Source organism: Nyctereutes procyonoides, unplaced genomic scaffold, assembly GCF_905146905.1.
Source record: "Nyctereutes procyonoides isolate TBG_1078 unplaced genomic scaffold, NYPRO_anot_genome, whole genome shotgun sequence".
In the NCBI taxonomy this organism is placed as follows: Eukaryota; Metazoa; Chordata; class Mammalia; order Carnivora; family Canidae; genus Nyctereutes; species Nyctereutes procyonoides.
Window position 1 is genome coordinate 41,209,513 of NW_026575043.1, and position 27,552 is coordinate 41,237,064.

At 43.7% G+C, this 27,552-nt stretch overlaps 1 protein-coding gene across 5 annotated transcripts in view; it reads right to left on the reverse strand.

The window, feature by feature from the left end:
- Positions 1-27,552, reverse strand: part of NF2 (NF2, moesin-ezrin-radixin like (MERLIN) tumor suppressor) — a 79,744-nt gene that overhangs the window by 16,482 nt on the left and 35,710 nt on the right. For 4 of the 5 annotated variants that reach the window (XM_055321951.1, XM_055321952.1, XM_055321953.1 and 1 more), the window contains 10 exons: positions 22,080-22,148; positions 21,121-21,203; positions 19,183-19,258; positions 14,717-14,851; positions 11,419-11,493; positions 9,378-9,491; positions 6,538-6,660; positions 5,592-5,809; positions 4,136-4,241; positions 525-652 (listed from right to left, as the gene is read on the reverse strand). In XM_055321951.1, the coding sequence (XP_055177926.1) occupies positions 525-652; positions 4,136-4,241; positions 5,592-5,809; positions 6,538-6,660; positions 9,378-9,491; positions 11,419-11,493; positions 14,717-14,851; positions 19,183-19,258; positions 21,121-21,203; positions 22,080-22,148 (1,127 nt within the window). The other variant, XM_055321954.1, reaches the window with a different exon arrangement.

Genomic DNA, 27,552 nt, shown 5'->3' on the forward strand with positions numbered 1-27,552 from the left:
TTGCTATGAACAGGGCATGCAGGGCTCAGCTCAGGGCTGCCCCATATAGCAGTACTAGCCTGATGTGGACATTTGCTTTCCTTGGCCTTGAGCCTCAGTCTCTTCCCTTACCCTTGTTCTAGACATGGGAAGTACCACAGATCTCAACTGCTAGAGGATACAACTAGGAAACCTGTTATGTTACCATGTTAGAACATTATCACAGGCTTTATCACCAAGTGAACAGCAGTCAGAGAATTTATTCTGCTACTCAGAGACCCTTGACAACCAGTCCTAGACTATAGATGAGGTTGTAAACCACCATAAACTCCAGGTCACCAATTAAGGATCACTGTTATCCTGGAAGACAGAGTGATGGTGTGATGTCCTTCACTTCTGATTAGGAAATTCTTCCTCCAGAGGGAACAGAGCAAGCCCTGCAGAGCTAGTGATAGGCTCCTGCAGTGATCCTCTGTTTCCCCAGGCCCAGATAGCCTCACTCTAGCTCAGTGGCTGGGGGCACAGAGGTCAGAGGGACTACATACTTTTCTTTCTCTATCTCCATGGAAAGCCGCTTCATGTCAGTATCCTTGAAGTCGAAAGACAGGCTGTCACCAATGAGGTTGAAACTTGGTATGTCGGGAGGCAACGGTGCTGGAATTGGGTTCATGGGCTATGAATGAGAAATCTCCAGTTAGGACGGTCAGGTTCTATGAGAATGAGAACACAGGGCACTGCTGTGTTAACCACCGACCCTCCAGCAGCCACAGAGGCAATGGGCACAGCTCAGGCCCTTCCCCCCAGCACTACCACAGCCTCTTGTCAAAATAATCACCCCTGTCTCTCTTCCCCCAGTCTAGTCAAACTGGCTGCTGCCAGGTGATCAACCCCAAAGATCTCTAATCTAGGTAAATCATTCCTCTTCCCTTAAACCTTTAACAGCTTTTTATGCTCAGCCAAATTTAAACACAAACTCCCACTCACTTCTTTGTTGAGGCCCTGGGCTAGGAGGTGCAGATGCAGAGAACAAGAAAGAGTCCCTAGATCTGAGCAGCTGAAAGTATCATTCAGTAAACAGTGGTGCTCACAGATCATCATGATTAAGTAGGGTAGACACTGTAGCCAGGGAGTGAACAGTAGCCGAGGGAGCTGGAGAAGGTGTGCTAGAAAAGATGCTGCTTCTGCTGGCACCAGAGGATATGCCAGAGGAAAAGGCTTGCCAGGCAAGAGGCCTGGTACTGAGCAGGGCAGAGAATGCTCAGTGAGAATGCTGAGGGTCTGTAGTGCCAGCATAAGGGGGAGGGTGGGAGGCCGGGACCAGGCCATAAAGAGCTCCCCTGCATGCTAAGGGGGCTTGGAATTGGAAGGTGGAGCCAGAGTAAGGCTTGAAGCAGAGGATGAAAAGATCAGATTTGAGGACTTTCTCATCCCAGAACAATGGAACCAATCTACTTTAGCTTCTCCTACTGTTTGCCCTATCAGATCGTGAAGAGTACCATTTCTGTTCCTTTGCTTAAACTTGTATACACCTTGCTCTCCCCATATACGTCATCTTTTTTCCAAAGCCCTTCTCAAATACTAGGATTTCTCAACCAAAGCCTTTCTAGATCCCTCTCGGCCAGATGGCAATTCTTTTCTTTGCTATGCATTAACATTGTGTTTCTGGTTCTGTTATGGCACTACCCTAACTCCGCCCTGTGAAAATCCTTTTTGGCTGTGTCTTCTTTTACTGTTGGCAAGTTTCCTTTTTTTTTTTTTTTTAAAGATTTTATTTATTTTTTCATGAGAGACACAGAGAGACAGAGACACAGGAAAAGAGAGAAGCAGGCTCCATGCAGGGAGCCTGACGCGGACCTCGATCCCAGGATTCCAGGATCACACCCAGGGCTGAAGGCAGATGCCCAACCACTGAGCCACCCAGGCTTCCCTGTTGGCAAGTTTCCTAAGGGCAGGATCTGCCTCTCTTTCACCCTTGGATCCTTGGCTGAGTCTGGGACGGCGTCTGGGAAACAGTAGAGGCCCAGAGCACTCATCTGAGACGATGACAAGGCCTGAGGCAGACTGTCTGTGTGGGTGTTGAACGTGGTGCTGAGAGGGGGCTTCTGGGGGTACTAGAACATTCTGTTTTCTGATTTGGGTGTTGGGTGCATGGGTGTGTTGAGTTTATGAGAATTCATCAAGCTGTACAGTGATAATTTGGGCACTTTTCTGTACGTATGTTATACCTCATCAAAATTTCCGAAAAGATGGGTGCTGAATATTGCTCTGTGGGTGAGAACAGACACTGGTACAACCTTTGTGGAGCGGATCGCGATGGGAAACCTGACCCCACCGTTCTATTTATGACAATTTATTCTGCCAGTACATTTACCATATGCGTGAAGATTTGTGCTCAGGGATATCTTCCGCAGTTTTGTTCACAACTGCAGAAGAAAACAGAATAAATACCCATCCATAGGGGCCTGCTTAAATGAATTACAATCCATCCGTACCACGAAATATGATTCAAAGGCTGATACAGATGTGCTCTTCCAGGACTTATTATTTTTTTTTTTTCTAATTTATGATAGGCACACAGTGAGAGAGAGAGGCAGAGACACAGGCAGAGGGAGAAGCAGGCTCCATGCACCGGGAGCCCGACGTGGGATTCGATCCTGGGTCTCCAGGATCACGCTCTGGGCCAAAGGCAGGCGCCGAACCACTGCGCCACCCAGGGATCCCTTCCAGGACTTATTTATTTACTGTTTGAAGAATGTATAAAGTTTGCTCCAGTGTAGGTTTTATTTATTTATATATTTTGAAAAATTTTCAGTTATCTCTATACCCAACACGTAACTCAAACCTGCAATCACGACATCAAGAGTCTCATGCTCTACCAACTGAGCCAGTCAGTCGCCCCGTTCCAGGATACGTTTTAAAACCACGTGCATGGGGATCCCTGGGTGGCTCAGCAGTTTGGTGCCTGCCTTCGGCCCAGGGCGTGATCCTGGAGTCCCGGGATCCAGTCCTACATCAAGTTCCCTGTATGGAGCCTGCTTCTCCCTCTGCCTGTGTCTCTGCCTCTCTCTCTGTGTGTGTCTCTCACGAATAAATAAATAAAGTCTTTTAAAAATAAATAAAAATTTAAAAACCATGTGCATCTCAGGTACCCAGTCCAGATGAGCCCTCCAATGACTCCGGTCCTGGCTGCTCTGCAACTGCCTGAGGAAGGACCATTGGCCCAATCAATCCACCAAGCCATGAGAGAGAATGAATGGTTGTTTTGAGCTATACGGCTGGCTTGGGGTGGCCTGTCACACAGTAATAGATACCAGAATAGATGACAATAGCAGACTGCCCAAATTTCCCTCCCCCTCAGACCCTGGGCTGTTCATGTCTCTGTGCCCTGTGTGCCTCTTTGCTGCGTGTATGAGTGTGCAATGCATGCATCTGTGCCCTACGCACATCTGTGCATTGGCTGAGAACACCATGGAGTCTCTTTCCCACCCAGCTAGTTCCTACTTACCCTTTAAGAGCCAGCTCAGGTGCTGTTCTATGTGCCTAGTGTCCCTACAGGCTGGGCTACATTCTCCTCTAGACTCCTGTACACCCTGTCTGAATACAGACTCTAAAGCTGCCTGGTATTATGTGGAACAGAACAGTTTGCTGAAGTGTATGCACAGAGGGAGAGAAGGGAAGGGAAGAGATGTTTCTATTCATCATGTGACCCTATTTAATTGAAGTCTGCCTCCTTGTCCCAAAATGAGTTTGGAAACTGGTTTTTATGTGGCAATAGTTCACTCTGCAGTATACAGAATACCCCTGCCCAGAACGACAAGGCTGGTGTATGGCATACACAGGCAGCTGAAGATTACATTCAGCTTGGCATCAAGAGGCTAACCTCTCTTGAGGATAATTTGGGACTATATTACTTAAAATAAGAAAAACATTGCAGAGCTGGGAAAGGCCCTACTGCCTGCTATCTACGCAATCAGAGAGGTGACTGGTCCAAGGCCAAATGGCAGACCAGGTATTCTACCGAGCGAGGCTCCAGCTGCAGGCCCTTGGCATCACTCATTCTGCTGGGGCACCCCCAGGGGAACCAAAGGGTTGAGAGGGAAAGGAAGGCTATGCGGTCTGAAGCAGCTGCAGGTTGGCAGCCCCCAGCCAGGCTCACCGGGTATGTGGGCTTGGTGGTGATTTCCAGGAGCTTTTGCTTGGCTCTTCGCTCTGCTTCTCGGGCTTCCTGCAGATCCTGCTTCAGCTGATCTGCCTCCTTGGCCCTGCAAGGAAAGGAGGGAGCCAGCTCAAAAAGGAGACAGATAGACGAAAGAGAGCCCTTTCCCCTGGAGGTTAACCCCAAGGATGGCACCAGATCAGGCAAACAAGACCATGGGTTGGGGTGGAGGGGGACACATTATGTGAAAATCAGAACTTCCAAAGCAAGGACAACATTCCTGAGTAGTGTTCATTGCAATGGTAAATTTAAACCAGAAGAACAGGGACGTCAGTGGGAAGGAGTCAAGTTCAAACCTTTGCAGTTGGTAGAGAGGGAGCAGAAGTGGGGCAGGGGCTAGCAGCTTCCTCTGCTTCACTTCTGGGTGAGAGTAGGCTGGGCAAAGGTACAGTATGGTGGCTCAAAAGTCTTATAATGGATCATGGAGGGCAGGATGTGAGAGAACTGCTTCTTCACCGCCCCCAAGTAAGACAACTGCAGGCTTGGGGCCAACCTTAGGCAAGAGGACGACGAGCACCAACACTGAGGGCCTCACCCTGCAAGACACAGGACCCAGGGGGCCTGGCCCAACATGAATTAGTTAATGGGGGGAAGGGACCTGCACAAAGAAAGAAAGGGGCCCAGAACAGAGCAGGAAACAAAGAATCATATTCCCAGAAAGACATGCAGAAAATGGAGAGGAAACTGTAGCGAATGCACCTTGGTAGCAAAAAGCCAAACTCAAGTGTTCTAAATCAATAGAGCCAAATGCTGGGGAATGTGCCAGCATTTATCTGAAGGCTGCAATACCAGAACAATCCAGAGCCTAGAATAGTCTTTGGAAAGTAGAGACTACAGTTCTACCCTTCAACTTGGTCATGAGCTGGCACATCCTGACCACAGACAGGATCCTGGCCCTCCCCTCCTATCTGCCTCAGGAGCCTTAGCACCAAGAAGGGCTGCAGGGAAGCAGGTTCCTCATTACTTCTTTAAAGGTAAATAGCTGCTGTTTCCCCACATGTCCCCTACATGAAAAGGGAAAAGAATCACATTTTTTAAATATAAGAAGAGCCTCCTGATAGCTCCTCAGCTGAAGGCAGCCTGTGGCCATGCTTAATGGCTTTTCTGCACACACGACTACCAGAGGGACAGTAGTTTATCACAGACACAAGCATGACCAGAGGTCCGCTCAACAAGAGAACTGGGCTCCTGAGCCTTTCTGCTAATTCCAGCCCCCAAACTCCACACTGGCTTAAGCACCAGTCCTCACTAACCTGTCTAGGGAGGAGCCTCCCCCTTGCCCCAGAAGATGGAGAAGCAGCTTACGGACAGGTGCAGTCAAGCTCTGCCTCGGGCCCAGGTTACAACTGAACAGCCCCTCACCTGGGTCCCAGTGTCCAGACTCCCCACCTCTAACCTCCTCTCTGACTCCTCAGCCATCTTCAGCGCCAGCACCTCAGCCTCTAGCACCTTCTGCTCCATCAGGCGCTTCTCTTCCTCTGTCCGAATGGCTGTGGCCTTGATGCGCTGCATTTCCTGTTCAGCCTCTGCGGCCTTCTGAGCCAGGAGTTTTGCCTCCTCCTCAGTGATTTGGGCCTTTTCTGCCAACAGGTCAGCTGTCTCCTCAGACCGCATCTGGAGAGAAGAGCGCTATCAGCTGGAATGGGGACCACATGCTTGTCATCCCACCCAGATCTGGACTCAGACACTCAGGTCAGTGAGAATGAGAGTGTTGGACTTCCTGGGGTCCTGCCACTGAATGTCCCATCAGATGACACTGATGCAAGGAATGACAAGACATACCCTCAACATTTTGGAAAGGCCCTTCAGGTTCTACCCATGGGGAGCAAAAAGCAAGCCTTTTTGAGTACCCATGTGAGCTGAGGCTTATGCTTTATGAGGGAGAAAACCAACTTTACCTTGTTCTTTCCTTTTAAATCAGTGGTTCAAACCAGCAGAGACTTTGCCTCCTGGGAGACAGGTAACAATGTCTGGAGACATTTTTGATTGTCACAAATTGGGGGTGAGGTGGTGCTGTAGGCATCCAGATAGGGGTCAAGGGCACTGCTAAACATCCTCTGATGCACAGGATAGCTCCCACCATAAAGGGTGATCTGGCCCCAGGGCTGGCTGAGAAGCCCTGCTTTAAAGGTGAGCTCTAGTGAAAGTGGGGCTTGGTGGCACATGAATTCCACCTGGGTCTGCTTCCACAGACATAAGTAGAAAGAAAAGACACTGATTTTTTTTAAAAACTGAAATGTCAAAGTGATTGTTACTAATCTGCAAACGTCAGGAGGCCTAACTCTCAAAACCTGCTCAAGTCCCCATGCAGCCTCCTGGGGCCCAGACCCCCCAGCAATCACCAGAGCTTCATTGGCCATTGTTGCTTCTTCTTTCATCTGCAGCAGCCTCCTCTCCAATTCATCCCTTGTGCGCTCTGCCTCCTCCCTCATCTGCTTCTCTCGAGCAAGGCGCTGCCGCTCCATCTGGGGGCCAATGACAGCAGCCACTGAGTCATGGGGCCCATGCTTATGGTGCCACAGGGGTCCAAGGACGCCCAGTGTCTAGAGTACCCTCAAGGAGACCCTCTTTCCTCCCCTTTCCTTTAGGTGGCCGGTGTCATTCTTGTTACCCGCCACCCTCTTTCCTTCGAAACCAGCTGCAGGATCGAAAGCTGTGTCCCTTGAAACAACACCTAGAGGTGAGGGAACAAACAAAACGACAGAAAAGCAAGCCCTGCCAAGTCTACCTGGATTGAAGGAGGCATTTGCACACATCATGTGCTGAAATGGCCACCCTGTCAATAACCCTTTTTGTTGGTAGACCTCACATAGCTCTGCCCTGCAGTGGACAAGACACAATACAAGTTCCTTCTCCCAGAGACGGAGCGCCAGAAACCAACAGCTCTCCTCTGTTTGGATGAGCACCACCCCCCGCCGCCACCATGTCATCCACACAGACCCCACCCACATCTCTAATTTCTTTCTTTTTTAAAAAGATTTTATTTATTTACCCATGAGAGACACAGAGAGAAAGAAAGAGAGAGAGAGGCAGAGACACAGGAAGAGGGAGAAGCAGGCTCCATGCAGGGAGCCAGACGTGGGACTCGATCCTGGGTCTCCAGGATCACGCCCTGGGGTGAAGGCAGCGCTAAACTGCTGAGCTACCCGGGCTGCCCCCACATCTCTAATTTCATCCACAGTTGCTTGTGCCTCTGACCCAAGAAGATGGAAAGGCTCTGCGTGTGAGGCATCGGTAGTTCACACATTGTGTGTCACAGTTGGGGGGGTGGGGGGTGCTGCAGTGCCACGGCACAGGCGCCCAGCCTCATGCAGGGGCAACTCCCAGCCAAGCTTGCAATGGGAGGGAGCCAAGCAAGGAATGCAGCCCTCACTCCTCCGTCCTTAAGGCACCAGTACAAAGCCGATGCCACCTCCTGTGCCTTCGGGATCACTGTATTAATTGGGCCACATGCAGAGCCTAATAAGGGAAACAAGCACAGGACAAGTGCTATTCTCTGTGATCCTAGGGTATTAACTGAGTTCAAAAAGCGAAGCCAGAAGTGACCACTGCACTATTTTCTTCCTTAAATAGAGCACATTTATTTATCTCTTACTTCAATCTTCTCCCAAACATAAGATTTTTAAGACTGCTGCTTTTTCTAAATACTGAGCCAAAAAGAAAAAAAAAAAGGCACTGGGCCTCGAAAGAATAATGCAAAGACAAGCAATAAAATACTGTAAATTCTTCTCCAATTTTCCTCTTGCAGGTCAGTGAAAACCTTGGCCAATTTGTTCTCTAATTTCCACTGCATTACAATTTCCATTAGGTAGATTACTGTTTCTCCGTTATTCTCCACTTGAAAAAAAGCCCAGGCAACCACCTTCTCTTCCCAGCACTGCACTTTCCAGAGACCTCCACCCAATAATGAGGGACCACCTGTTTGCAAGGTGGTTTAAATTCACAAAGGCTTTTAGGTACAATGTGTCCTTTGATCTAAGACAGAGAAGACATACCATTAGTTCCAATGGACAGGTGAGAAAATTGAGGTCTGGAAGGTAAGTCATTTACTAACATCACATACTAAGTTTCACATCTAGTTCCAAGGTCAGTGTCTGTACCACTGGGCCACAAAGCCCCTGGCCTGTGGTTGCCAGATGCCAGGGACATGTCTCTGCCATTCTATAGGCCATGCAGGTCCAAGGTGTATGCATGTTATTCTCTGCCACAGCCCTGAGGCCTCCACACTTATTGACGTTTTCAGATCTCTCGCTTGTAAGCTTTCCCCAGCTGAAAAGAGGCCTAAGACCCATGCTGGCTCAGGAGCATTTGTCCGATACAACCCATTCCACCACTGTGGCCCTGAAAGCATCCCAAACAGCTCATCTATAGTCTGCCGTTTCATAAAGCAAAGAGACGGAACACTGAAAGCATGCTGAATCAAACTGGGCATTTCATTCTAAATCTCAGGGCAGGGAGCCAGCCTTGCTGGAGCACCCACATCAGAGAGCTGCACACAGACTAATGATTACACCTCTGAGCCTGCAAGTCCTAAGGGCAGCTGACTGCAGCTACTGCTACTCCATCTAAGAGTTGGTCCAAAACCACAGTGGGTATTCTCAGCAGTGAGGCTCACATTAGTTTTATGGATTTCAGTGAGTCGAAATGGTTTATGAGTAGAAAACAACGAGGCAGACTGTCCAGTCTGCCGATAAGTGCTCCGGGCACCTCCCGCCACAGGCAATGTGCTGCCTGGGCTGACCTGTGGTGGGGAAGTGCAGCTGAAGTCTAATTAGCATTCCCGCAGCAGCACAAGACGCTGCCATGCATTCTATCACCATCTAATTAGAAGAGGACAAGGCTGGGCAAAGGAGACAACCAGACAAAACGAAAGTAAGCCAGGTAGGTGGACGGACAGATGGGCTCAGGCTTTGCCTATCTCTTCCCAAACATGCATTAATCACACCTCACTTACTTAAGTGGGGAAATAACTAGAGATGTTTCTTTTAGATATGCTATTGGAGTTTATTCCTCATTTCCAGAGCGGACACCCCACTGGCAGGGCATCAGCCAGTAAAGATCCAACAGAAATAAAATAAGAGAAGGTGGCCAAACGACATTTGTCAGCCCACGACTGCTCCTTACCTTCTCAGCTAAGACCACAAAGGAGTGACAACAGTGGTTCAGACACATTCTTGCTCACCTGCTTTCTAGCCTTCTCCTCCCTGGCCTGGGCTTTCATCTGCTGAACTTCCAAAGAATCAGCCTTCCTTCTCCTCATGAAAAGGTCATGGTTCCCAATACAGAGCTGGAGAATCTGTGTTCACAGAAGCAGTAGAAATGTTAAACCCATAAATTTACTTCACTGCTTACCAGCTCACCAGTGCTACAGAATCTTGGTCTTGGGCTCTTGAGGGCAGCAGGAAACCTGAAAAGTAAAACACAGACTGAAACACCATGGCCCTCCCTACTAATGGCCTCCAGTGCTCTCTGCTTTGGAAATAGGCAAAATGGAGGTGCCTCAAGTATGCCAGGGGGCATATATCACAAGTTAAGAGAGGAACAGATGACACTTGGGCATGTCTTCTGGATCCATCTCATTCTCCTAAGATGTGGCTCTGCAAATTAGGGAGGATAGGAAAGCTCATGCAATAGGTAGGGCTGTGACAAAAAGTTATTCACGTGGAAAAAAAGAAGCAAGATCCCTCCCTTATATCATACTCAAAAATCAACTCCAGGAGGATTAAAGACTTAAATGCAAAGATTGAATCCTTTAAATTCTTAGAGGAGAATATAGAAAAATATCTTTATGATATAGGATATCAGATAAGACACAAGTAGTACAAATGATTAAGGAAAAGATATATACATTTGTCTATATTAAACTTAAACATTCTTTGTTAAGACATTAAAAAAGGAGGAAAAGTATGCCACAAGCTGGGAAATGATAGAACCAGTAAAGAATACAAACAACCCAGAGAATAATAGCCAAAGGACATAAAACAAGTATTCAACAAAAAAGACAAGCTTGGCCAAAAAATATACAGAAAGATGCTCAACTTCATTAATAAATATAAAGATGCACATTAGTATGACATTGAGATACAATTTCATACACACAATAGTGACAAAAAATTTTAAAGCCGGATAATATAAAGTGAGGAAAATATAAAGCAAAAGGAGTTGCACCCACTGCACTGGGTCTGTCAATTAATTCACCTTCTTTGGAAAACAACACGGTGTAATCTTGAATTTGGACATACACTACAGACCTGCGACTTGTACTCCTAAGCAGATATTCTCTAGAGAAACTATTGTCTGTGTACAGCAGGAGGCAGGTACAAGAATGCTCACAACAGCCTTATTAAAATGGCAGAGAAGTAGATAGCATTTAATTATTCATTAATAGGTAAATGGCACACACACACACACGAAGATTAATAGCAGTGAAAATAAAGGGCTCATATCTTGAAGCATCAACACAGATACATCCTAGAAAATAATGTTATATTAAAAAAAGTGACAGAACATAGACAGTTGACAGCACTTGGTAAACTTCAAAAGTTCACAAAACTTAGTAGTGTTTTCATTTTGCTATATGTGAAGTCAAGTTCTGAGGAAAAGCAAGTGAATAATAGACACACAGCTCAGAATGGTGATCACTCTTTGGAAGGAGGGCGGGGGAAACCAACCAATAGGATGTTAACATGAGGGGTTTAACAGTATTAGAAATGTGCTGTTTCTTAATGCTAGGTAGTGGATACGTAGCTATTTATTTTTGCCTCTCTTTATACCTTATATACACATTATACTTATCCTTTTATATGTATAAGGTACCTCCATAAAAATAATTTTTAAAAACTCCACATCACAAAAAGTTTAGGTTTGACTTGTTAGGTTATGCTAAAGGGAAGAGTCTTTGAAGGTCTGTTGGCAAAGTGTATAGCAAGTGAACTATCATAAGAGGTCACTCCAATAATCTCTCAAAAAAAGGCACTCGGGGGATGCCTGGGTGGCTCAGTGGTTGAGCATCTGCCTTTGGCCCAGGGCGTGATCCTGGAGTCCCAGGATTGAGTCCCACATCGGGATCCCTGCGTGGAGCCTGCTTTTCCCTCTGCCTAAGTCTCTGTCTCTGTCTCTCTCTGTGTCTTATGAATAAATAAATAAAATCTTAAAAAAAAAAAAGGCACTCGGTTTTCCAGAAAAACTACAGTTATCAGCAACAAAACCCAGGATCCACTTACCAGCTTATTAACACGAAGCTTTGAGGAGTTGAATTTGAAGACATCGATTTTCTTATCCAATGGTTTAATAGTAAACTGAAAAAAGGAAGCAGAAAACAGTTTCAGTCTCACAGCTTAGAGTGTTAGCACCAACTGGGAAATTCCACAAAAGCAGCAACTACACTGGCAAAGATCCAGCAAAAGGCTATGCTTTGTCCTAGCTTCCTGGTGCCCAGGCACTAAACTATGGTGAATTATAAGTAGCTGAGGGCGCCAAGTCTCCGGCTGTGGAAGTTCAGGATCCTGGAAGGTATGTTGTCAGCACCATCTTAGGCTTGGAAACCTGAAATGCCAGCCCTCGATGGGCCACACCACAGGACCAATACTGGGAAGCCGGCTGTAGAGCCATGTGCTCAGTTCTGCCTTCAGGAAGCTCACTACCTAGCTGGAACTAAACTAGTGACAGTCAGTTACTGGAGAAATTATATCATCTATTGTGCCTCATTGGGTGGCACAAATCACAAATGTCATGGGGGTTCAGAGTAGATCCACCTTAAGTAGGAGGGGAACTTCAGCAGGTCATAGACAAAGAGTATGTATGACAGGGAAGCTAAAAGGCTGGACATAAGGCCATTCAAGACAGGACATGCAAAAGAATGAGGCAGAGATCAGGAAATGACCAGTGTGTGTGTGTGTGTGTGTGTGTGTGTGTGTGTGTGTGTGTCTGACATTATTAGCTCTCTGATGACTAAGATGATACCATGAGCTCATGAGCTCAGACTGGGAGGAAAGCAGGGGTGGGCTGCAGGTAGACAGTCAGAGGAGGTGGGGTTTGATGTGGCACCATACAGATCATCACTATGGGTTTCTGAATGTGGGGATTATCAGCTGAAAGCTGTTCATAAAAGGAATAAAGTGTGAAGAACAGACCATGGAAGAAGAGGGTAACAGTTCCTGAAATCAAAGGAGAGAGAAAGCTGAGTGATAAGGATGGGCTTGGTAGCAAGAAAGGAGATGCCAGGCCAGACCACTAGGCAGGGAAGCATATAAAGAACAAATGGTATCACTGTTCACAACTGTTCCTGATCAGACCAGACAGATCCGCAATTTCAGATGCACTTAAAAAATGGGTATCTATTCCCCAGTAAGTCTTGCTAAGCAGACAAATGTTTGGGAATATAAACTCTAGGGTATTTCTTCCTCATGTTATTTTGTCTAAGGAGCAGTTAGCACACTGAGGAAAATGATCGTTGGGTTAGCTTTTGGTCAAACTAACTGAGAAGCACTATTGTTCTTGTGGAGGCTGCTATTTGAGAATTTTGTGAGCTTATTTTTGGCTTTGAAGTCAAACCCAGGAACTGTCAGTGGGAAACCACAAGTAGTGGGGAAACCACAGGCTCTGCGCTGTGCTGGGATGCACACAGAGAATCAATGGATCACTTAAAATAAACCAACATTTCTGTTTTGACAGCATGGCTGTCATGCATAACTACTAAGACTACTTCCTATTATGTCAAGTCAGCTTGAGGTCCTCTTACTGCATGAGTTATTGACATGATGGAATGTGATAGCACCCTGCCCCTGGAGAGGGTATATTAAGAGTTTATTGTACCAGGCCATACTAGGGGAGACTTTAATCCTTGGGTTCTGTGAAAAACGAGTGTTTTGGGAGCCTTTAGCACACAAACGTGTGGATATGCAGTAAACAGACTTTATGAAATTAGAGATGAAAAACTACCATGCCATAGCATACCTACTGCTTTAAGTCATGTGGAGCTTTTAATTTAAGTCTTTAAAAAAGAAATACCTAAATGCTCCTCTTCTGGGCTACTTACAGAAAATTTGAAAGCCAGAATGTTTTGAATTAAGAAGCTCAATCTGTCTCATCGAGCATGGCCGAGTAGATCTCAACCATGTTATTGGAAACCAGGAGCCTGGTGTTCCCTTTCTTGAGTTGCTATTAGGGATGGGAAAACAGGAAATCTGCTCAGGGTGGGGGCTCTGCAGGCAACAACATGAGCCATCACTGTTCCTCACTCCACACTCTGCTTCCCAACTGTGCAGGCACCAGCAACTGAGCACTGTCTGGGCCTGCGCCTTCTGTCCAATGTCCTGTGCTCTCAGGACTCACCCTCAACACCCCCTACCAGAAAAACACCTCCCCACCCTTGCCAGGGCTATGGCTTCAGGAAACATAGAGCTCAGCCCCTGCTATTCCCAATCACAGCTTACCTGATCCCTCTGCATCTCTGCTTCCTTATGTGACACAGATACCCCAAACCTGACCCCTACTCTTATATGTTCTCAGGAGGAGGGAATCAGAATTGAGGCGAGAGTGCTCATAAGTGGAAAAGCGAAAAAGCACTGGATCATCCTCACTGCAGGTCTGTCTTACAGCAGCCAGGCCCTCGCTTGACTATAACTTCCCTGAGGGCTGAGACTGGATTTTCTAGATCTTTGTTTCTCCTATGAAACCTAACACAAAGCAGATCCTTGATAATTCCTTTGAAACTATCATAAGTGGAAAAGCGAAAAAGCACTGGATCATCCTCACTGCAGGTCTGTCTTACAGCAGCCAGGCCCTCGCTTGACTATAACTTCCCTGAGGGCTGAGACTGGATTTTCTAGATCTTTGTTTCTCCTATGAAACCTAACACAAAGCAGATCCTTGATAATTCCTTTGAAACTAACAAAGAACGAACTAGTGAACAAACAAACATAAGATTACAGTGTTTGGGAAAGGTCACCATCCTATATAGAAATATCTGACTTCTAACTTAAAGTGTTCAGCTAAGTTATCCAAATTTAATTATTCTCAAATTCTCACAAGCAGTTAGTTCTGATATTCTTACTTAATTATCACTGAGACACACACACACACACACACACACACACACACACACATATGGGGAGCTAAATGGATATCTATCCCCACCACATGTATCTTCAAGCACTGGACACAGAGAGAGAGGGCTTAATGCCTACTATACTTAAAAATACAAAGAGAATTTCTCTCTAGAAATAGAAAGCCTAGTGTAATAAGAAGAGGTTACTTTCTGGATTGTTTACTATTCTTTGGAGGTAAGTCTTGACAAGTTGAGCTCCCCAGCCTCTTGTTAGTCAGCAGGGGGGTTTAGGGATGCCATTTGAAAATAGGATGTTAACAGAAAACAAAAACCAAAAACCCAAAGCCTGGGGATTAAAGGATTTTACTGGTAACAAGGAGAAGTCTGGCTCGGGACCACTACAGCAAGGAGGAGAGAGGGGGAAAGTCCATAAGCTGCGTGACTGGCACATCTGCATGCGAAGCATGTCCTACCTCCTTGTCGCTGTATGAGATATTACGGATTTCATTCCATGGGAAGGAGATCTTGGGGGTCAGCCTGTTCTCAGGGTCATAGATGTGAAGCCCCAGAGCATCCACTCCAAGCAGCAACTCGGTGCCCTTTTTATTCTGTAGATTGAACAAAGATCAGTCACTATCAGCACTGGTGGAAGTTTAAAATTTTATTCAACTTCCTAAAGAAACTGGCATACACTGTTATATCTGACGAGTTCCAACAGGCCTCAACAGAAGTCACAGCTATTGTGTAACCCAGGGGGCCCCCAGCTTCCTAAATTGGGGCAGGCAGAGGCAAAATACAGTTCTCAGGGCGCATGTCCCAGAGACGGGTCACTGGGACCTTCTGTTACTGGCTCGATGGCTAATATAGCAGCAATCTAAGCATTGTTACCTTCAATTAAATACTGTAGTCATCCCCTGCCCCCCTTCATCTGTGGTTTTGCTTTCTACAGTTTCAGTTACCAATGTCTGGAAGCAGATGATCCTCCTTCTGAACTACCATTAGGTCAGTAGTAGCCCAATGCTACATCACAACACCTAGTGATTCACTTTACTTCGTCTCTTCATGTAGACATTTTATCATCTCACATCATCATAAAAAGAGTGAGTACAGTACAATAAGATGTTTTGAGAGAGAAGGAACATGTTCACATAGCTTTTATTATAGTATACTGTTATAACCGTTCTTTTTTTGTTATTATTGTTATTACTCTCTTACATTGTGCCTAATTTATATATTAAACTTAACACAAGTATACATATTTTAAAAAAACATATTATAGTATACATAGGGTCTGGTATTATCCACGGTAGCAGGCATTCATGGGGGGGTCTTGGAAAGGTACCTCTGTGGATGAGGGGGAACTATTATAATCAGGTTATCATAGATGTAGAATAAAAACCTGTAGGATTAAAAAACAAAAACAAAAACAAAAACCTGTAGGATTAAACATCTCTTACATTAAAAGAAAACGTAGCTGTACTACCAGAAGGAGAATTCTTTTTTTTTTTTTAAGTAGACAACATGCCCAGAGTAGAGCCCAACGCAGGGCTTGAACTCATGACCCTGAGATTAAGACCTGAGCTGAGATCAAGAGTCTGACACTTAACTGAACCATCCAGGTGCCCCACTAGAAAGAAAACTCTAAGTGCTGGGATCAAAGGGTTTTCTTTTTTTAAAAAAAAGAATCCTATTTATTTACTCATGAGAGACACAGAGAGAATGAGGCAGAGACACGGGCAGAGGGAGAAGCAGGCTCCCTGCAAGGAGCCCGATGTGGGACTCGATCCCGGGGCCCAGGATCACATCCAGAGCTAAAGGCAGATGCCCAACCTCTGAGCCACCCAGGCGTCCCCAAATGGTTTTATTGTATGTTAAAATGTATTCTTAGTGTGATAAAGCAAATATAGTAAAATGTTAATTATAGAACCTAGACAGTGGGTATATACGGATATTCACTGTAAAATTCAACTTTCTTATATGTTCGAAATTGTTTATAATAGAATATTGGAAAAAATTTACCAGAATGAATTGTATATAAAAACCTCAGGGTGCCTGGGTGGCTCAGTCGGTTAAGTATCTGAATCTTAGTTTTGGCTCAGGTCATGATCTCAGGATCCTGGGATCAAGCCACAGGTTGAGTTCTATGCTCAGTGGGGAATCTGCTTAAGATTCTCTCCCTCTAGGGATCCCTGGGTGGCGCAGCAGTTTGGCGCCTGCCTTTGGCCCAGGGCGCGATCCTGGAGACCCGGGATCGAATCCCACGTCGGGCTCCCGGTGCATGGAGCCTGTTTCTCCCTCTGCCTGTGTCTCTGCCTCTCTCTCTCTGTGACTATCATAAATAAATAAAAATTAAAAAAAATTTAAAAAAAAAAGATTCTCTCCCTCTTCCCCCTTCCCACCCTTCCTCAAATAACTAAATCTTTTAAAAAAGAAACTATACCTCAATAAAGTTTTTTGAAATGTTAACTGATTGTACATATGTTGGTTGGCAGTCAGAGTAGACATAGAGCAAGTGTCCTGGACCCCCAGATCACTGACCCAGCTATGCACCTGGAAGCTACATCCTCAGGCTGAAGGCCCATACACCTGCACTGTGTGGTGTGGCCTTTGTGTGGTAATAGAAGGAAGCTCCCTGTACAAGGACTTAAAGCATCTGACCTGTTGCTGACAACTAGGAAACTGAACCAGACTCAAGGGCAGGAAAATAGGTCTGCAAACCGAGAAGGTGCTCAGACTGTGATAAGAAGGACCAATCTAACAATAGGTGTCAGGTGGACAAGTGAGTGCTCCAAGATAAATCTTTTTACTCCTTCAAAAGCCCCCAAGTCCGGTGCTATTACCAAACCTTGAGAGAGATTCCTCTGTTTGTCTGCAAAGCTCTTAAAACTACTGCACTAACACAAGTGAGTCTTTGCTTTTTGTTTTGTTTTTTTAAAGATTTTATTTATTCATGAGAGACAGAGAGAGAGAGGCAGAGACACAGGCAAAGGGAGAAGCAGGCTCCATGCAGGCAGCCCGACATGGGACTCAATCCCGGGTCTCCAGGAACATGCCCTGGGCTGAAGGCAGGCGCTAAACCACTGAGCCACCCAGGCGTCCCACAAGTGAGTCTTTGTACTTTTAAGTGCTGCGGTACATTTTGGAAAATGACATAATTCATTATGTTTGTAACTAGTTTAAATTAAAAAAAATAAAAAAGGATTCTACCCTCTGCTTCCTATCATGACTCCCAACACTTCGAGAGAATAAACAGAGAGAGGCAGGACTCAAGCAGTCTCTGTTAAATTGTTTCAAGCACATAATTTTCTTAGTTGATGGTGAAATCAGGGGAACTTGAACACAAAAGACACTAAAATATCCATTAGCCATGTCTACTGCGTAATACAAAACACATACACACACACAATTGTGTATTTTAATCTGCTATAGAAATATTTCCTAATAAGAAACTTTTTTTAAGGACTGTAAAACACTATTTTTCTAGTATCTAGATGGTGGGCATATGGGCCAAGAGGAATTAAGTGGCCAAAACCACAGAAATGTGTTAAATTAGTCTGACCTTAAACAAACCAGACAATCAGCAGATAAAAATTAATAAAACTTAAGAAAGTAACCTTTTGCGTTAATATAGAAAGTCTTTTAGGCACTTGTTTACTATATGAAATAACAGAACTTGCCAGTATAATTTTATACAAAGCAATCCATTAAAAATTTTGTATTTAAAAAACAAATCAGGTAGAAAGCTATCCTACATTATTTAAAATGTATTATAATTGGATCCCTGGGTGGCGCAGCAGTTTAGCGCCTGCCTTTGGCCCAGGGCGTGATCCTGGAGACCCGGGATCGAATCCCACGTCGGGCTCCCAGTGCATGGAGCCTGCTTCTCCCTCTGCCTGTGTCTCTGCCTCTCTCTCTCTCTCTCTCTCTGTGTGACTATCATAAATAAATAAAAATTAAAAAAAAAACTAAAAAAAAAATAAAGTATTATAATTTACTTAAATTGCATACAAAATTTATAGGAACCCAAAAAAGGAAAGCAAACCATAATTATGGTATGAAGGGTGAGCCACTGAAGCGCTGGATGGCTCAGTCAGTTAAGTGTCTGACTTCTGATTTTGGCCCAGGTCATGATCTCAAGGGTCCTGGGATTGAGTCCCCAGCGTCTCTGTGCTGGGTGTGGAGTCTGCCTAAGATTCTCTCTCCCTCTCCTTCTGCCCCTCCCACCACCCCCCTCTCTCAAAAGGAAGGAAGGAAGGAAGGCAGGCAGGCAGGCAGGCAGACTGCTGTGGGTGATTGTTTAACATCTACTTATCTGCAATTTGGAACCAGCAATAGAGTACCTGAGCCAACTGCATGAATTCCTCTGGAAGGAGCTCCCATGTGCTGCATCTAGCAGCAGAACCTCTGGAGAAAGATGCTCAAGAGGCTCACAGAGCCAGGACTGAAAACAGAAGCCTCTGGTGCAGAAGCAGTGAGTTCCCAGAGGACAGTGGGACTATTAATGGTCTAAATAGAAAACCAATTAGCCTGCTAGTGAGAACGAGAGTCCTACCCAAACAAATCAGTAATCTATAAAAGCAGCTTTACTCTTCCTTGTGGCCTGGGGGAAGAAAGTATTTACAGGTACTCTCTGTGGGCCAGATCCCAAAGAGCCAGAAATAATCAAACCTTACACTCAGAACATTCAAACAGGTTTCTGCTGAGCATAGGACCAGGCCCAAGTCCCCTTGGGGGCTCAACTGACAATTACCTACGATCTAACTGAAGTCCAAAAATAGAAAATGAGACTATAAGACCCTCTCTCCTTCCTCTTCTCTTCTTCTCCATTGAACCATTAAAGAGTCTGCCACCCTGGAAGAAGGAAGTAACCCATTTTAGCAGTCTGCATCTGATTCAGTCTCTGTTTATACACAGGGAACTCAAAGAGGCTTCAACACACCCGGATTGCAAAGTAGTTCACACCGTACATCTCCAGGTCCTGAGCTATCTTCAAATATTCCATTTCAGCTTCATCCCTGTGAGGAGAATGAAAGACGCTGTCACTGGAGCTAAGTGAGAAAACAGAGGGCGGGCCAACCTGTGTGCCAGCCAGAGCAGATACCAACAGAGCTCTTCCCAGCCCTAAGTCTATGAAACACACCGAGGTCAAGCAGAATTTCCCATCCCCATAAAAGCCAGAGAACAGATTCATTACAGTGTCTCTTGGCTTCAATTTCATGCTTTGTCCTTGGTAAATAATGATACTCGGCTCAAGGAATTCAAGAAAGCACGTGGTATATTATCTTCACCTCTCAAATGGATTTGGATATGCAGAACTAAGTTGTGGCTTTATCTGATTGTGAACTTTCTTCACCTAGGTTTTGGTATTCAAACAATTCTCTCTGAGAGCTACCTTCCTGACTTTTATTTCTTTGGGTGCTGTTGGAGGTTAGGCCAAGAGATATCTGGGCTGTAAAATCCAAGCCAGGTCACCTATTTCTAAGCTATGAGTCAAATTTAAAGTAAGCTCTTAAAGCAGCAATGACTTGCAGAAAACTTCCAAATAGGTACAATATTGAAATATTTTAACTTGATCTCACTATGACCTTGCCTCTTGTCTTTCTCCAATCTCAAAATGTTCTCAAATGAATTTTAAAAATTCAGCCTAAGAGAACATACAGTGTTAGCAAGCATGTGGAGCAACTAGAAATCACACACACTGCTGATGTAAATTGCTATAATAACTCTTGAAAAATTGTTTGATGTTATTTTAATAGCAAAAACCAAAAGACAGACCAACACCCTCAATGTCCATCAGTAGTACAATGGATAACTCACGCTTTATTAATATAGTGGAATTCTGCACAGCAATGAAAATGAAAATTTTACTGCTGTTACATACCACAAACCCAAATCTCACAATATGATGCTGAATAAAAGAAGTGAGACACAAAAAATAAAGGCTGTCCCACTGCATTTATAAAAAACTTAAAACAGGCACCACTACTCAATGGAATTAGGGATCAGAAGAGTAATTAGCTTTGAGCAGGAAGGATGGTGAGTTAAGGCAGGGGGGTCATGTGCTATCGTCACCTGGTATTACACGGTATTTTCACTTTGTGATAATTCATTGAGTGGTACATTTATGACTTGTCCACTTTTCAGTACACAAATTTTTTAAAACAAAAGCACATTATAGGAAGTTGATTTGGAGAAGAGGATGGTATTTTTTTTTAAGAGGATGGTATTTTAAAGGCTAATGAAAAGATGATCAGTTCCTACAGTGATCAGGGAAATGCTAATGAATACTTAAGATTCAATAAGTCACCTTTTAGATTACAAAAATTAGATTGATAAAAATGAATATTGGGGAGAGAAATGAGGGGGGAAGACATGCACATACATTGTTGGTAGGTAGGTAAATAGGTACAATCTTTCTGGAAGGCGATTTAGTGGCACCTGTCAACACAAAATGTTCACATCCTTTGACTCAGCAACTCTTGCAAAGAATGTATCCTCAGAACTACTCATTTAATTATATAACAATATTAGACTGTACACTGCAGGAAGCAAAAATCTATAGCTTTTCCAAATGTCATCAGTAGAAGAATGGACAAAAAAGCTATGGGATATCCATACACTCTAATCCTTAACATGACACTGAATTACCAATGAATGTAATGGGTCTATACATCTGGACAGACTGTGCACGCATTAAAAGAAGGACACAAAACTGAAGGCCAGCTACTCCCAGCTCTCCCTTTTCCTTCTATATACCTCGGTACTGCATTTTGTTCAACAAGCATGTCCTAATTTTGTATTCCAAAAACAAAACAAAACAACAAGAACAACAAAAAAACCCATATGGAAATGTAAACCCATAATGAAGCAGCCTCACCTGGCTCTGCCTCGGTGCTCTGCGTACCAGGCTGTAATTCTCTCCTCCCACATTTCTGGAGTCATTTGATACAGATTTATTACCTACCAAAAAATAGAGTGAAACAAAAAACCCACACAAAAAGAAAATTTGGGTATTGTTTGCCATTTTTATAATTATGCATCATTTTTACAAAACAGCAAAGCTGTTTTTAAAAAGCCACATATAAGGAGCCAGTAACATTGCAGAGGTGGGTGTGTAAACAAGCGCCATTCAATCTGAGTCACAACTTAGAAGGGTGCACCTTTACTCAGGCCTAAGTGCACCCCTTGCCCAGCTGCAGCCCCTCTTTCTCGGGCTGTGCATCCCAGAGGGAGGAGCTCGGCCAAGCTCTGTCAGAAGTGCTCACTAATCTTGGGTCTGCTGGCTGGGCCAAACTGTATGTGCTGCTCCCTCCTTCTGCACAAAAGCCATCAAAGGAGCAGGGAAAGTCAGGGAAAGGTGAGAAGCAGGCCTTTATTACACATGACAGATGAGTGGAGCTATAAAATGGGGAGCAGCAAAAGGGAGGGAAGGCCTGCTTCGGTGGCTAATGGACAATAAAAACACCACCAAGGATTAAAACAATGTCCACCCCAATTCATCTCTGTTCTCCCTGCCCCACTGCAAACAGCTCAGCTCCCTGAGCTGAACACATGCTGCTCCAACAGTCTTTCCTGGGAATCACCGGTGCTCACCCACTTTGAAGGAAACAAACATTCAAGGCCATGCTAGCTCTGGCAATGGTAAACGAACTTCATGAACCAGTGCTTTTTAATATTCTTAACAGAAATTCTACATTTCTTATTCACGATTGATTACAAAATATTTATTTAAATGTTTTTGCCAGGTACTTCCAATATTCCTTCAAGTCCCCCAGTTACCTTTTTCATAGACCACATCTCCACTGTGTCTCCCCAAACAGGGGATTGATTTCTTACCCTTTTTGGAAGCAATTCCTCTTGGGCCAAAAATCCACGTTTGTGAACAGAGGGGTCGTAGTCACCATACTGGAAGGAGAAGAAAGGGAGGGCAAGTGATTGAGATTCTAGAGACAAATGCCATTTCTGAACAGAGCTCGACTCTATCTTATCCCCTCCCAGCTCGGGGAGCAATTCAGTTCCAATTCAGTTCCAATGACAAGTCAAGATTTCAACCTTGCTAGTTTGTTATCCTTGAATGAAAATACAAAGCTGATTATATCTATGAACAGAGTTGTATAATCCTGTGAGGGATGGATGGGTGATGTGCTAATAAGAATGTGACATTTGTATGGAAATGTAGCTTTGTTTTCTAACCCACAAAGAAAGCAGCCACTACCAAAACATTAGCTTTTGAAAGGAAATAACAAAACACAACTGTGAAAGTTGTAATTAGCAACGTGTGATAAGAGTCTTACCTACAAATCCTTCTAAGTGGATGGTAATTGGAGCCAATTGCTAGGTTGGGAGCTGGGAATAACGCAGGCAGTAGTTTTAATACCTTTCATTCAGGCTCTGAAAAGTGCTTTGGAGAAATCTGATACCAATGCTGTCATTCCCATTGCACAAAGAAATGAGAAAAAGGTTAACTAATTTCCCTGAAGCTACAGAGCAAGTGACTAGTGGGGCCAGAAATAGGCCCTGTATTTTAATGTACCCATTCAGGGACAATAACTTGGAAATTCATATTCTGATTTAAGAAAAAAATATCCCTGGGACGCCTGAGTGGCTCAGTCGGTTAAGTGTCTGCCGCCTTTGTCTCAGGGCATGATCCCCAGGTCTTGGGATTGAGCCCCATATCAGGCTCCTTGCTCAGGGGGGAGCCTGCTTCTCCCTCTCCCTCTGCTACTTCCCCTGCTTGTGTGCTCACTCTCTCTCTGTCAAATAAATAAATAAAATCTTTAAAAGAAGAAAAAAGAAAAAATCTCTCTTTCCGAGAAAACTTAAGTCTGACCAGGAATAAAAAAAATGAAGGCATTTTTCTTTCTTTCTTTTTTTCAGAGAGAGAGAGCGCACATGAACAAGTGGGTAGTGAGGAAGGGCAGAGGGAGGGAGAGGAGAGAATCTTACACAAACTCCCCGCTCAGTAATGAGCCCAACACAGGGCTCAGTCTCATGACTACGAGATCATGACCTGAGCCAAAATCAAGAGTCAGAAGCTTAAGTGACTTAGCCACCCAGGCGCCCCCCAAAATAAAGGTATTTCTTAGAAGCAACTATAAACATATTAAATATAAAAATCAAAGCCTGTCTCTTGGGATTGAACAATGTTCATTAGCAACTTTAAATTGTGCCTTATTCCCATGCCACCCTGTTAAAAAAGCACTATGAATTAATTAATGTTTTCTATGAATCTCATCATTATCTTTCAAATAGCAGAATTGTACCACGCTATTTTATGAATGTTAAAGTAATTAACTTGTCAAATTTAAATATTTAAAATATGCCACAGTTTCTGTACCTCTGTCTAGGCATGTCTTCATTTAAAAAAACCTGAAGGAACCTGGTATCTCTTGATGTCCCAAAGGCCTGAGCATGTGATGAGCCAGTAACTGGACTGAGTTTTAAGGGCATTGTCTTGGGAGGGAGCTGCAGAGTACAGGCAGCGGCCTAGCTCTGGAAGCAGGCTGCTAAAGGCTCAATCCCAGTTCTTCCACTTAGTAGCTGTAATCTTAGAAAATTTTGTGTCTCAGTTTTCTCACCTGTTAAATGGGGGATAATGACACTATTTGTCTTACAGGACTTTGGGAGGATTAAATGAAATAATACCCATAAAAATTGTAAAACTATGTTTGACACATAGCACTCAATACAACCGGATATCAAAAGACAAAAACTCAGTGGTGCCTGGATGGTCAGTCAGTTAAGCAGTTAAGCATCTGCCTTCGGCTCAGGTCATAATCCCGGGGTCCTGGAACTGAGCCCCACATTGGGCTCCTCGCTTAGCAGGGAGCCTGCTTCTCCCTCTCCCTCTGCCTGTTGCTCCCCCTGCTTGTGCTCTGTCAAACAAATAAAAATCTTACCAAAAAAAGGCCAAAAACTCTGATTGCATTACCTCTGAGTCTCTTTCCTAATTTGTCACATGAGTGTTGGTCTTAGAGGATTTTGAAGGGGGGCTGGTCTGGAGTATCCCTCTGAGGCCTGGGACATCCTCCCTCTCAACTTCAGCTTTCTTATCTGAAAAGCCAGGGTCATAATAGTGCCTACCTGGTAAGGGGGTGATGAGGATGAAGATGATCTAGAGAAGCATTTTTACATAGTGCTTGGCTTATTGCAAATGTCAGTATTATCCTCTGCATTATTTATGACATTGGCCACTGTTTGCCTCTCTGATTTCTGAAGGAGTAGGATGCGAAAGCAAGCTGTTAGTTGCATTTGCAAACCTCTTAATGGTGCTGACCAAACTCTAAATGCAGAAGTAAGCAGATATGCAAAGTTAAAGTTGTAAATCCAGGTTCCAAAGGCTCATGAGATTAATGACCCACATTATCATACTGAGCTCCCAGCTACTTCAGTGATCAAATGTTACACATCTGAGCAATGCAGAGGCAGCTTAAGGAACTTCATCACTGGACTAACTCCACTTACAACATTAAAGCCACCTTGATGTGTGTGTCTGCTCTCAAATGTCTCCTTAAAAAACAAAAGGAGGAGAAAATCTTTAAGTGGTGGCAGTTGGTTAAGATAAAAGAAAGTCGTGCGACTCCGTAGATGGAGATGGCTGTCCCTCACCCTCTCTGTACACATGCATTCTAAAAACAGCCTGGAGTGAATTTACTTTAAAGCTAATGAAGTTTGGGTTTTTAAGTCCCCACACCTGGGTAGGCTTGAATCTAATTTTATATTCACAATTTGGTATTCTTGCATTTAAAAAAGAAGTCCCCCCCTCCAAAAAAAGAAGCCCCTAAGTTCTATCAACTTTAAGCCCCACAAAACCTGGATCCACCCTAATATAAGCCAATTGAATTTAAACTCAAGAAAGAAAGGAGCTCACCATTTAAAGGACTCTTGAAGTCAATTCTTAGGTTAAATAGAAACTTTTTCTGGATGTGAAATGCTATCCAACCTCTATATACACGGAAAATTAGACCAAATGCTTTGAACAGGATTTCACAAAACAAAGATTTGATCAATACATACATAGAACAAATAGATTCTTACCACATACCAGTCCACTAAATTCCAGGTGGATTAAAGACTCAAACCTATAAATGAAAATCCATAAAAATACCAGAACAAAATATAGGATATGTGTACAACGGTTGGTGAAACCATTCTAAAATCACTCAAAACATAAAAAGAAAAAGATTGACAAATCTGATACATGTAAAAAGAGATAAAAGGTTAACACCCATAATATATGGAGCTCCTATAAATCATTTAGAAAAAGACAATACAGTAGAAAAATGGGTAAGCTCTAAACACTTGATTCACAGAGGAAAGAAATACAAATCACAAGTAAATCTGTGAAAATATTCTCAGCCCCTATGGTAATCAGGAAACGAAAACTTCAGGAAAAAAATTCTTTTTCTGTCAGATTAGCAAAAATTTTGAAAGACTATTAACATCCACTGTTGCTGAGGATGTAGAAAAACAGGTATTCTCACATGCTGTTCTTAAAAGTTAAATTAGAACAGGATGTGTGGGTGGCTCAGTGGTTGAGCATCTGCCTTTGGCTCAGGTCATTATCCTGGGGTCCTGGGATCCAGTCCTGCATCAGGCTACAGGGAGCCTGCTTCTCCCTCTGCCTATGATTCTGCTTCTCTTTCTCTCCGTGTCTCTCATGAATAAATAAGTAAAATCTTTAAAAAAAAAAAAGTTAAATTAGGACAAAACTTTTGGAGGACAATTTGGCCATACATATTTAATGTTTTTTATTCCAATAAATACACAAAATTCACCATTGTAAACATACAATTCAGCAGTCTTTAGGATATTCAGAATGTTGTACAACTACTGCCACTATCTAATTCCAGAATATTTCCCTCACCCCAAAAAGAAATCCCATACCCATTTAGCAGTGAAGTCCTGATTTCCTCCTCCTTCCAGCCCCTGGCAACCACTAAATCTACTTTCTGTCTCTACGGATTTGCCTGTTCTGGACATTTCATATAAGTGGAATCACACAATAGGCAGCCTTTTATGTCTGGTTTCTTTCACTCAGCATTATTTAAATTTTAAAAGTTCTTATCCTTCAGCCCAGTTATGCCATTTCTTGGTATTTATTCTAGAGAAAGATTGTTCCTATGTGCCCAAAGACGCATATTCAAAGATGTGCACTGCATTTGTTTAAACAATAGAAGAAAAACAAACCTACATATCTACCAATAATGAGGCATTTAAATAATCCACAGTCCCTCTTTTTCAGGAAATACTGTTCGGTAGTTTAAAAATGAGGTGGACAGGGGCTTCTGGGTGGCTCAGTGGTTGAACATCTGCCTTTGGCTCAGATTGTGATCCCAGGATCCTGGGATGGAGTCCCACATCAGGCTCCTCACAGGGAGCCTGCCTCTCCCTCTGCCTATGTCTCTGCCTCTCTTTCTGTGTCTCTCATGAATAAATAAAATCTTTTTTAAAAATTTAAAAATAAATAAATAAAAATGAAGTGGATCATCTATTCTAATAGTTTTAAGTAAAAAAGGCACACTGTATGGGAGTTCCTCTGGAGTAGCCACCTACAGGTGGAATTCTGGGGACACGGGGACGGGATGTCCTCTCACCTGATGGGCTCCTACTGCATCCATCATTTTATAGGGACAGGCCAGTTCACAGTCCCTTTCCATCAGCACATGGGCTCAAACAACGTTTGTCTCTTATTTACTAATCCTTGTCAATCTTATGAGTTTGAAATGTATGTTAGTTAGTGTTGCTTTAATTTTTCTTTTTCTTGACTACCAGTGATATTGAACATCTTTTTGTATTTACTGACCATTCTCATGTTCTCTTCTATAAAGTGCCTGTTATGCATGCCCTTTATACTCATATACTTTTTCTCATATACTCAAGAATCCTTTATATTCTGGAATATATCCACAATTCTGCTTGTAGAAATCTACCTTAAGCGGAGAAAGCTTTTGCACATGTACACAAGGACTCATATAAAAGGATTTTCAGTAAGCATTGTTTATAATATGAGGAAAAAGGGAGCAACTAAACTTACCTCTCCCTTCAAAGGGGGATGGTTCAGTAAATTAGGCTTACTCATCAATGGCCACCATATAGCAATTACGATCATCTACATCTACACATACAACATGATACATCTCAAAATTGATGTTGAGTAAGAAAAAATATCAATATCTAAAAATATAAGCCAAAAAAGGGGTGAGGGAATGTGCAAAGTATAGTACCATTTATATTTAACTTTTACCTCCTGGATATTTTCAAGCTGGTCTCCTCCCATCCAACTGACTACTGCCGGAGGTATGATCCT